This window comes from Urocitellus parryii, chromosome 11, assembly GCF_045843805.1.
Source record: "Urocitellus parryii isolate mUroPar1 chromosome 11, mUroPar1.hap1, whole genome shotgun sequence".
NCBI classification, from domain to species: Eukaryota; Metazoa; Chordata; class Mammalia; order Rodentia; family Sciuridae; genus Urocitellus; species Urocitellus parryii.
Window position 1 is genome coordinate 78,739,042 of NC_135541.1, and position 12,168 is coordinate 78,751,209.

Here is a 12,168-nt window from a genome sequence, read left to right on the forward strand (position 1 = left end):
GGTGTCTAACTTCACCTACTTATTACATAGAAAAACTGGGTTTCAAACCAAGGATTTCCAGCTGCTAAAACCTAGCTCTCCTTCTACCTCCTTCCCTGACTAAGTTTCAACTCTTGCTTCCCTTGGATTCCTGAAATCCAATAATCTGCAAAGGAGAACATGTAAAGGTCAATGCATATGGTTGCCTGGGTCATTGTGAGTTCTCTTAGAATTTTGCTATCCGTATAATTTGACTTTGCCGTTGCCATGGGAATTAAATATGGTAATTTCCATCTGTAATAGTATATACTCATTATGACATTTCTAGACTTTTGGAATTGTCATTACTGCCTATCACTTTCATTTAGTTAATGCTTCAGTTAAGCAGGGTATGCTTTCACATCATGAGCTTCATTGGCTAGTGAAAAGCCCCTTACCCTAGGTATATGCAAACTCTTCTATTGTAAACTATTTCTGACATTACCTTCTGTTTCTTGTTGGCAAGAGGAAATCCTCTTTGATTCAACTGATTAATATCACATCAATCAAAGAGAACACAATACTTGGGTTTAGATGAAAAATATATTTTCCCAAAAAGCACTTTTTATCCTTGAGTCTATTCACTTTACCTTTCAAAAATTATTCCATATCAGCCCTGTGTGCCTATAATGGCCTGTGATAACTGCCTTAATAAAATAATGTGAATATTAATTTCTCTTAGTTCTATTGGAAATATTCCATTTTCTTTCAAATCTTATCTATTAAACTTTAAATATTTCTCTTCCCTTGTCAGATAAAATGCTTCTTTCCTTTTATTTTCCATGGGGAATCAGTTGAGATCCATCATGCATACATTATTTTCCATGTGTTTACCTGTGCCAACCTGAGCATCAGCATCAGGCTTCAGAATGAGAGCAAGTAGGGGCAAGAGAGTGGTAAAGTTTCAATGGTTGATAACAAAGAGCTCACTGCTTTGCCACTGGAATGAATGCAGCGTTACCCAAGAGGCTCACTGAGAAGGAATACCAATGTACACCTTACCCATTAGAGTTGTGAAGAAGAGAAATCTCTGAAGAGAGAACAGAAAAATACCACAGAGGAGAAATAAGCAAGCTTTTTCAGGTGGGGAAGGTTCTTAGCGATGCCCTGGCTCACAGTCCTTTTCTACTGTAAGCTATTAAGACAATTAGAAAATTCCTCTGATCAGAATCAGCACCTGACTTAAAATGGACTCTGCCAAATGATACCTGGACAGTCAAAATGACATGGCATGGCTTCATTGAGATCTAGTCCACATTGTCTGTAGCATTGAACTGGATTTTCACAATATCCTTTGTTTTTTATTTTTATTCACTGTTACACTTCTTCAGTTTACTGTCCTTCAGTTTATTCTCCATTCTGAACATGTTTACTTCCTCCAGCTCCTTAATGAATCTCCATTGTTCATTAAGGAACAATGGAGATTCATTAAGACCCGACTGTTTGAAGTCACATAAGAAACCCTTCATGAATTTTCATCCACAATGACAGAATGCTTTTCCATGTATTTGACCCCCAATGATCTGCCTATTAATGAACTTGACCCATTTTTTCAAGTAGCATGTTTTATATACTAAAGACATCGAACTTTTGATCTACACATTTATATTTTATACTTTTTCATCAGGCTTTTAAAAATTGTTTTTAAACTACTCTTGGTAACTTCTGTTTTTCAAAACACTTGAACTTCTTTGTGGTTAGCAAAGCCAAGAATGAAACACTAAAGAATAGTCCCTCCTTATAAAACCTTGAAATGCTCAGATGTTATACTTTTATGGTACTACCTAGGGTTTCTGTTTCATTTTTCATTATTTCTTTTGCTATAAATCTTGTCTTTAAATAAATTTTATGATTTTGCAACATTTCTATTTCTATGTTTTGCCATAGTTAATTCCATTTAATTCTCCATGTAATTAGCTTTCACTCTTTCTCCCAACCCATTCTGCTAATGACTTCCCTAAATTAAAAGCTCTGGACAGTGCTGTATTACTCAGTTGGCAAACATTTTCTGGTACCTTTTTATGAGAAGCATGATTTGCAAATTCTTATAAAGCTGATATTTTATGGTTATGTTAACACTTACATGACCTTTTGAGTGGGAACAGAACTCTTATATCACAAACTTACTCCTTGAAAACCTTGAAGACATTACTCCATTGATTATAAGTCTAATGTGGAGGGAGAAGTCTGACCCAGCCTGCTCTTATTCTTGGGAAGTAACTAACTTTCTCTAATTTAGTGTTTTCATATTTCACTAAGTATACATTATGACAACTTCAAAAACTCAGAAGCTCCCAACAAATATTTATTTCTGGTACCACAGTTTGGCAGCCAGGTTCTATTATTTGTTGAGGTTGCAGGTTAGATGCTGGTCGGCTTCTGCTATCTTCCCATTCTGGGGTTGAGGCTGAGGGAGCAGTCCTGATCTAGAAAGGAGCTTCTCCTGGAGGAAGGCACAGGATCAATGCCTCTGATGACCCTCTGAGTCTCTGGCTGATAAGCGTCCTATACGTTCTATGCACATGTCATTGGTCCAAAGTAACCAGAGAAGGAAGGATGTTCTCCCAAAGAAGGAAGTACTTAATAATTGAGAACAATGCTATCCCTCAGTATTTAGAGGATTCTTCAGTTTTGGTAGCTAAGAACTTCAGTGAGAAATATCTAATTTCTGATATGTATTTCAACTTTACCTTGTATCTGAATACTGTTGCTGCTCCATTTATTCTCTTCTTTAGGACATACAATGACCCATGTTATTTTTCTGTAGTATGTTCTATATCTACTATCTTTTCTGAATCTATTATCTTTTCTGAGATCACTTTTATTCTCCTGTTCTTCTATTGAAAAACTTGTTTTTAATGTACATGCTTTGAGTTTCTCCAGTGTGGATTTTCTTTCTCAAGGTTTCTAGTATTGGTTTAAATCCTTTCAGGGCATTATTTTTTTCCTTACATTAATTTCTACTTGTACAGTTATCTTTTCCCTCTCATTTCATGTTTTCTTTAATTTCCTTGGCTGGAAAGAAGATGCTATCTACAATAAATGTAATTAAATTTCATATCATTAAACATTTTCTTAAAGATGTGTTTTATCTTTCTTCTGTGTCACAAAATCATTTTAAGGGATTTAAGTTCTTGTTTTGATTGTTTATGCTTGAAGCAGGATAGATTTAGCTCCGTTTATTTTCCTAAAACAAGGGAGAAAGGACTCATTGATGATCTTTTAGGAAATCCTCCACAAAGATTCTGAGTAGAGGAGCTGGACAAAGTAGTTTTATATCATCATTTTGATGATATATTCTTAGTATATCCCTAGCATCTCAACACATGTGTTCCAGATGCTGTTCTAAGTATTTTACTATAATGACCAATCTATGAAAGAGAAAACTGAGTCCCTGGGTATTTAAGAGATTTGCCTGAGTTCAAAATTGCCCCAAATCCCAAGCAGTCTACCTCCAGGATTTATAAGCAGAAGTACCATACTATAACATACTGGATCCCATTGTAGGAATGTGGCACCATTGATTTAACAATTCACTGCTGATGTACAATTAGACTTCTCATGATCTGATATGAGTAAGATCTGTAATGAGTTATTGGTAACTTGAATATTTAGTGGACATTGGAATATGATGGGCCAGTTTCCACAGATGACTAATTCTTTTCATAAAACCAAATGTAATGAATGTTCAGATTTACTTAGTATTCAGAAAAATCATGAGTTTTTCTCATAAACTATGGTAATTAACCATATGACAAACTCCTTATAATTAAGGGATAAATTGCTGGCATAAAAATAAAGCACGCTTGCATGCTATAATTACTCTGTAGCTTATAGTTTATCAAACATGCACTCTGAACATAAGAGGTTATATAAGTACATAACTTCTGGAAGAAACCCTGTGCTTTTTCCACATGAAAGTGACAACAAGAAAATGACAGTTTGGTGTAATAATGCTAAGCCTACTGGACATGTCTGCAGGCCAAACTTTAACACAGGGTCCCTAACTCCTCAGAGGGCCAGCTTTAAGAAACTAATATATACACTACACAAATATCAATTATTTGTATATTTGTATAGTAACAAATGAACAAATGATATTTATTTAGTGATATTTCTCACTATATAAATATCAATTATTAAAATCAATTACTGGAAGAATTTTGCATTTTTTTTGCCAATGTTAACAAAAGTAAAAAGCAATATGTTTCCTTCATTTATTCCTCATCACAACAAGAAAGGGCAGCCACAGTGATGGTCTTGCTTTCATTCTGGCTGATAAGCATAAATTGCACGTCCTTTTAACAGTTTCAAAGGAGAGTCTGAGATATATTCCTAGAACATCCCATCTTCCTCTGTTTACATGTCTATGTAGTAAAAGAACAAACCAGGCCCTATGCAGGAAGTATTTTGCCTGGGAACAGAAAAAAAAAAAAAAAAAGAGGGAGAGAGAGCAGAGCCAGCATCATGTACAGACACTCCAGTGAGTGAGGGGAGAACTGAATCAGCTTCAAACCATCTTTATTCCCCAACCACAAACTAAAGAAAAGTACATGGATTTGATATGGACAACAAACAAATATAGTAATGAAAGAAAGAAGTTAATAAACATTCTCTCTGGTAATTCACAGAGTCTAATATAATATTTCTGCTTTTATCATTTTATTTATATTTTAAAGGCACTGTAAGTAACAATGAATCAACATAAAATCAACAATAGAAATTTTCAATCCTTTAACATAGAGAATGACATAGTAGTATATAAGAATATTTGCAATGCTAGGGATACTAAAGAACTCCCATGCAAACAAATATGTTCAATAGCAGAAGTCTGTGATGATTACCTATGGTGATTTTGGAGATATACAAAGTGAAAAGACTCTAATTGCTACCCTGACCATTTTCTTTAAAATATGTTTAAGATCTTTTTCTCAATTCCATTGTTTCCTATGCTTATTTATTAAGTTAAACAAAATCTAATTTTGTAGATATAATTCAGTTTTTAAAATGTGTACTTATTTATATAAGTATGTATCTCAAAACATTATACTGTATAATGTTTCTCTGTGGCTTATCAATAATGTGTACTTTTGTGGATAAATATGGGGAAATTTATTATAATAAAACATCAGCTAAACCCCTAGAGAACAGAAATTAAAACAATCCAATGACTCAGAGAGGAAGCTGTTCATTTCCTTTTTAGAACCATCTAGAGTGGAATGGTTATGTGGGCTCTGCTCCAGGAGGTCATCCAGGGACACAGACTGGCAAAGTTGATCAGTAATTTTACAAACCTGCTTCCAAGATTGCTCCAATCTATATTTTCCATTTGATTATAAGGGGTAGAGAATGCCCAGAGCAAGAGTCTTTGAAGAGATATGCTAGAGGTTGCGCTTATTCCTCTACTCATATTTCATTGCTCTAAACTTGGTCACATTCAACTAACTGCAAGAGAAGCTGGAAAGTACAGACTAAAACTGGGCAGCCATGGATATAGCAAAAATTTGAAGGAAGATGGGGAGAATGAATATCAGTAGACTCCTGGCAGTCTCTGCCACCATAAAAAGACCCAGTTTAAAAATTGTTGTGGGGACTAAATATAGTTGTAAAGCATAGAAGTGTTTTATAGAATTTATAAAAACCATTAGTACAAAACTTGATGCATACTAAGGATTATTAAATGGTAGCTGATATCAATATTATTATTTAGAATCTCTAACATCTAAATACTTAATTCCCTCCAAAGTATTATAGGTAAGTGATTAGTTAGCTATTCTGGAATCCTTATAGTAAAAAGAAATAACCTCTCCTAATGCAGTCATTCCATTTTCAGAAAGGATTTCCTCTCTCTGGTCATCGTTTATTTTCCCACCCCCATTTCTTTTGTTCACCTTACTTGTGATCTCTGAGGTCCTACAGAACCAATCTCATACATCTACCATTTATTAGACACTCCTGGGAAATTATTGCTTCTTTCATGAGTTTTCTTTGTCTCTGATCATCTTTGCTCCAATAATCTCTCATTGTCCATGACTTTGAGTCCACTCACCATCCTGGACATATTCACTAACTCATTTAATGTTTATTTTTGGAAAACTGAATATTCTATTTTGTTGGTCTTCACCATTGAACTGTGTTGCCACGAGCATTGCATGATATTCCATGTTATCCTGACCAGGATGAGCACAGCAAATCATCAGTCCGCTCAGTCAGGGTTGCATTTTCCTTAAGTGAGACTTAAAGATCCTATGAATTATTTTAACAGGGGTATTATGCTGTTGGCACATGCCAACTTGTGGTCCCTCTGAGCTTTTTTCATTTGTGCACTTAACCTAAATGCTCCCTACCCTACACAATTTTCAAATTCAAATACAAAACATTTTATTTCTACCTAGTTTATTGTCTCTTCTTACAGTTTCTTAAGACATTTTATTCTTTCACCCAATTATCACTCACAGATTCTCTCCACCTCCACTCCTTATTAGCACTCGAGTAAATTTTTCTAAGATACTGACCAAAATGTGAAAGTGGATCAGGCTGATTGAGAAGACACTAGCAATCAACTCGTTACAAATGCACACAACTGCATCAACATTTAGGAAATATCACCCTATCCAGTTCACAAGAATCTCAAGAGCAGCTTGTCTTTAAGAACTTGATTTCTGTGCTTGCTGCCAGGCCTGCTGAGGTCTTGATCTGCTATTCAATGTTCTTCGTAGTCTGGTTGTATTCAGCCCAGCCTGCCTTCACTGCCTCCTTTCAGGAAAGCACGACTAGTGTTTCCCTGCTGCCAGAACTTTGAGAATGAGATTCAACACATATTTATTAAGACCTGATTATGTGCCAGGAATTGAACACAGCACTTTCTCATAGACATGGAATATGAAAGAAATGGAATCTATTTGATGAAAAATGCATATATTCCCAAGTAAAAGCATCTTACTACTTTGTCTATGTGTGAGACCAGTGCACAGTATTCCTTATATAGAAACTGTAGCAGAATACTTAACAGATTCCATCTATAGGTACTCAGCTTTTAGCATGAGGGATACAGAGACACTTTAAATACAATATGCATTTTTTAAGATGATCTTTTCAATGGCTAAATTCTTGCTAAACCATTAGACTTTGAGGTTAAGTAAATTAACAATAACTGTGCAGGCACTCTCCAGATACATACACAGGAATAATTATTAATTTGCTGTAGATAACAATTACATTTTAGAATTTAAATTGTGAATTACCTGTACAGATGGTACCTTTTCCAAAGGACTTTCTACTCGAGGAATGCTGATCATTGGCATCTGGGCCAAATTATCCATGTGTATATGTTCATTTTCTGATTGTCTTCCCTTGAAATTGTTTACCACACACACGACCTAAAATTTCAAACAGTTATAGTTACTATAGATAGTAAAACTATATATCATATGACTGTTGCCCTTTTGAACAGTTTAATAGATCCAAATATAGTGATAAAGAATTAAAATAACTTAAATATCACATGCATAAAACTTTACACCCAGATTTATCTCATATATATTTTAACAACTACTTTGATGCAGATAGGTTCGAGAAATTCACCATTTAATATGTAGTTCAATTAATATTGAAAATTTATTATTCCAAATTTTTCATTAAAGTATACTTAATGCTCAAATCAATCCAAAAATAACACCATAACCTTATAAAAATTCATAGCAAGCTAACCTTTCCCTAATGTGGCTAACCTACAACTTAATTTAAATGCTAATTATTTTCCATTGCTTCAAGATTATTGCATTCATAATAAACCTTCTACAATTGGCACTATCTAATTTAGTAACATCCTTTTAATTAACCTTATTTATTTTCTATTATTTTTGTTGCATATGTACTTGGTATTTCAACAATAGAATACCGGTGCTACTACTGAAATAGAAGACCCTTTACATAAAGGAAATTGACCCTGATTTCAATTGATTGGATCCCAGAGATAAAAGAATTTGAACTAAACCAAAGGTTCTCATATTTTTGTATGCCTAAAAATAAAGTTCTGGCACTGTTAAAAATGCACATTCCTAAGCCTGCCCCAAAATTTCTGAAGTAGAATGTAGGTGAATAATGAGGCTTAGGAGTTGGCATTTTTTAACATGTTCCAGGATTTCTGGATGGAAGTGGATCATAGTTAAGAAGTAGTAAATTAAACAACACAGTAAAATTATTTGCTATTTTTCATTTACAATAACTAGTGAGTAATGTACTGGGCTTTGTTTTTCTGTATTTATGAAACTCTATAAATCAAAATGCAGGTCTTATAGGTATAAGCCAATATTCATTTTTTAGTAATACTTTATAATAATACATTAACATTGCATATTTTCACAAATGCCCCATCAAAATGTCTTTTCTTTAGTAGAATTTATTATTGAATATTTTCAAAGGTCAACTACAACTTGTTACTCTCAATTTTTAAATACAAATTACAAATCTATAAAAATCATAACATACTATGAGATTTTCCTTCAGAAAAAAATAAATTTCCTTGAAAACTCTTACTTATCTCTTATCCTTCCATTTACTAGAAAAATTACAGGTTAAAAACCTGATAATTTGATATCTAATATCAAATTCTGATAATTTGATACCTTAGCTTTACCAGTGCCACCAAGATCTTTAAAGTAATGGATGGTAAGGGCTTGAAGATGGGTACTTCATAAATCTACTGTCAAATGATGTTTCCAGCTTCATAACCCCACAAAAGACTCATAGATACTGACTGCCCAGGAGACAGAGTTAGCAAATTTTATCTGGAGAGGGAAGGTGATAAAAATCGTTGATTATGTGGGATAAAGATTCTGTGGGAACTACTAAAACTCTGCTACTTTGATGCAAAAGTAGTCACTGATAGTTCATAAATGGCTTATTAGTGTTCCAAAAAACTTTCTTTTTTAAAAAAATAGGCAGCGGGTCAAATTTGGTCTATCGGTTGTAATTTGCTGACCACTGCTCTGGAATATAAAGGATATAATCAAGAATTTTAGCTAACAATCACAACAAAACAAATTAGCAATTTCATATCTATCTCATGATACATATGATACATACATACAGGGACAGACATTCCTCCCATTCTATTAGTATTATAAATTATTGGAAAACAGGGCAGATGGAAAAAAACTGCAGATAAATCTTCTGAATAAAAACTCGGTGAAATTAAATAACTATGTACAAAGCCATAAGGAACTCATGAGATGAAATTCACCTAGAGTTAATTTGGGCTTCTAAAATTAGTATAATTGTTTTTGATATTATTTATGTTTGGAAAACTCAGTGAAAAGATTTACTGTTTTATCCCTGCTTTTATTAAACGACAGGTTAATACCACTGAAGCAGCTGAAAATTCCTATGTGAAATTCATAAGCACATAACACATATTAGACACTTATTAAATGTTATCTATTAGCATAATAATTATTTTTCTTTACTCTTGTTATTTAAATTTTAAGAAAGGAAATTACCAAATCTTCTTTTCAGTCATATTGAAATATTTAATAAGTCTTATCTGCTAACATTCACAAGTCTTGATTCACTGTTCATAAAAATAATAAGAAAAAGAAAAAAAAAAAAAAAAACAAGAGATCTGGCTGACCCTGAGTTCAAAACTGAAAACTGACATTCTTCATTTTTTGGGTCCATTTTCTCAATTAGAAAGTGATCACCAAAGTAACTCCAATTCTTTTTTTTTTTTTTTTTGCAAAGGTGTGACAAATTCAACAAATATTCAAGACTAAGTTCAAACTTCACCCATCTTGTGACCTATCCCTAGACTCTCTCAGGAAAGGCAATATCCCCACACATATCTTCTCCTAGCCCAATGCAGCTATAGGAGGCTTAAAATTTAAATTTATCTTTTACACTTCCTATACTCAACCACTTATTGAATATGCTCAATTTTATTTTCTAAACATGTTGATTACTTCTGTTTGATTCTATGTCTATCATCAACAACTCCAAAGACTAAGCAACCATCACCTCTTCCAGATTCCTGCATAGTTTTCTAAATTATCCCCCTAAATCCAGTCTTGGTCAGCTTCTATTTTGTATAATGATGTGAAAATGATGATCCCAAATGCAAATTGAATTATATCACCCGTTAGAACCATCTTTTGGCTTAGCTTCCCATTTATCCTAAAATGTAAATGCTGACCACGTTGCAACCTTCCTTCTCTCGGTTTTCCAAACACCTTTTTCTCCTTTTCACTTCCTTCTATTTGAAATAATCCTCAGCTCCACCTTCTTTGAATCCCATTTTTAACTCAGTCATGGTCTATCCCCTCAGCATCTCTAATTCACAGAAGTCTTTCCTGAATCTCTGACTAGAACAACTTATTTTGTTTTTGTGTGTTTGTTGTTTTGCTTTGTGCTCATGTGAAACCATGCTTCTTTTTTATCAGAGCACCTACATCAGTAAGAAATTATATATTAGTTAGACTAGTACTTTGATTGATGTATGCCTGTTCCAAGACTATATATGTCCCACAAATCAAGAGATACTGGCTTTCATCTCCTGCTGTATTTCCACTGCTACAGTAAATGAAAAGATTAATGCATGAGCCACATTCAGGCCAAATATTCTCAAAATTTCCAATGTGTGTATATAATTTAATTTCCTTTGAAAGATTTGACTTTTGTATTTGTGACTTCCACATGTATAAGTCTACCTTTTCCTATAAAGAATATATGTGTGTGTGTATATATATATACACACATATATTTGTTTTCTTCATCCAGTAGTGATAATAAATTGATATGATTTATTTGTGTTCATTTTTCCCTTCCCATAGCAACAAAACATCATTATTGCTTGAGATGAATTTCCTGGGCTTTGGGGTCAAATAGTCTTCAATCTTAATTCTGGACACTTTCATATTCTAACTTTTAAAACACGTACAGGATATTTAATATAACTAAGGCTTGTTTTTTTCTTAATCTGCATAATGAGGACAATAACCACATCTCAATGAGGTATTGTGAGGTATAAAAAAACTAATGTAGCAAAGATCACAAACATAACTATTATTTTTAATATTATGTAAGATAATATGACATATTATTGTTGTGCTCAATAAATCTGAACTATTCTTACTAACGTTGAAACATAATTTTCAGAAGTGTTTTGAATCATGCATTTGTATAAAATAATATTAATCAATCAACAACTATTATTCAACTAACAATTTCTTTGCATGTTGCTAAACATGGGATTTTACTCATTACTCTTAAGCAAAATGCACATAGGATTGTTACAAATTTAGATTGCGACATAATTCCCTGTAAGATGTAACACAGACTGAGAGTACGGCAAAAATCAAGAAAAAAATGGGAAAACCAAGTAATCAGGAATATTGCCTAGAGAAATTGGGACTTGCTTAAGCCAAATCTTAGGCATGTAAAGGATTTAAGTATAGCTGTCCAAGATGACGGCCATGACACTCAGCACTTGGTCTGTTAACAGGCACTGGCCTGCACCTGCAACATGTAGGATTTCACTTGACCTTTAAAAGAGCCCTGAGAAGCAGATAAAACAGTTTCTTATTCATCCATCTATCACCTGTTTCCTGAGCACCTCCTGGGTACCCAGTCCTGTTCTAGCCATGGAGGATATGCAATGAACAAAGCAAACAGACTTCTCCCTGGGGAGCTTACATTCTCCAGTGACTGGTAGCAAAACAAAAACAAAAAAACATTAGATGTGACATAAGAATTGGAGTGCTGTAGGAAAAAAACGCATTTTTTTTTCATGAGTAATGAGTAGAATCCCTATGTCTAGCAACATACAAAAAAAAAACACTAGTTGAATAACAATTGTCCATAGATTAATACTATTTTATCAAAAATAAGGGAGGAGTCATGTTTTAAACATGGTTCAGGGAAGACCTTGCTGTTTTAGGGGTCACCAGGGGCTCAATGACTTGCACAAGGTCATACAACAAGTGGCAAAGACTGCACTCAGATGTAGGTTTTTCTGATTTACAACTCCTTGCTTTGCCCACAAAGGCATATATGTAGGATGGTCAAAGCTTTTTCTGAGAAGGCAGGAAGCTGATTGGATTCAAGTGCAGGCTTTCTGTACTCAGTAAATAGAGGATAATAAATTTCACTAGGAAG

The 12,168-nt window shown here is 33.8% G+C and overlaps 1 protein-coding gene across 1 annotated transcript in view; it reads right to left on the reverse strand.

Moving 5' to 3' along the window:
* The window catches only part of Plppr5 (phospholipid phosphatase related 5), a 105,636-nt gene that overhangs the window by 10,630 nt on the left and 82,838 nt on the right, over window positions 1-12,168 (reverse strand). Inside the window, exon 5 of the mRNA XM_077791434.1 lies at window positions 7,263-7,397. Coding sequence (XP_077647560.1) covers window positions 7,263-7,397 — 135 coding nt within the window. The remainder of the gene's footprint in view (window positions 1-7,262; window positions 7,398-12,168) is intronic.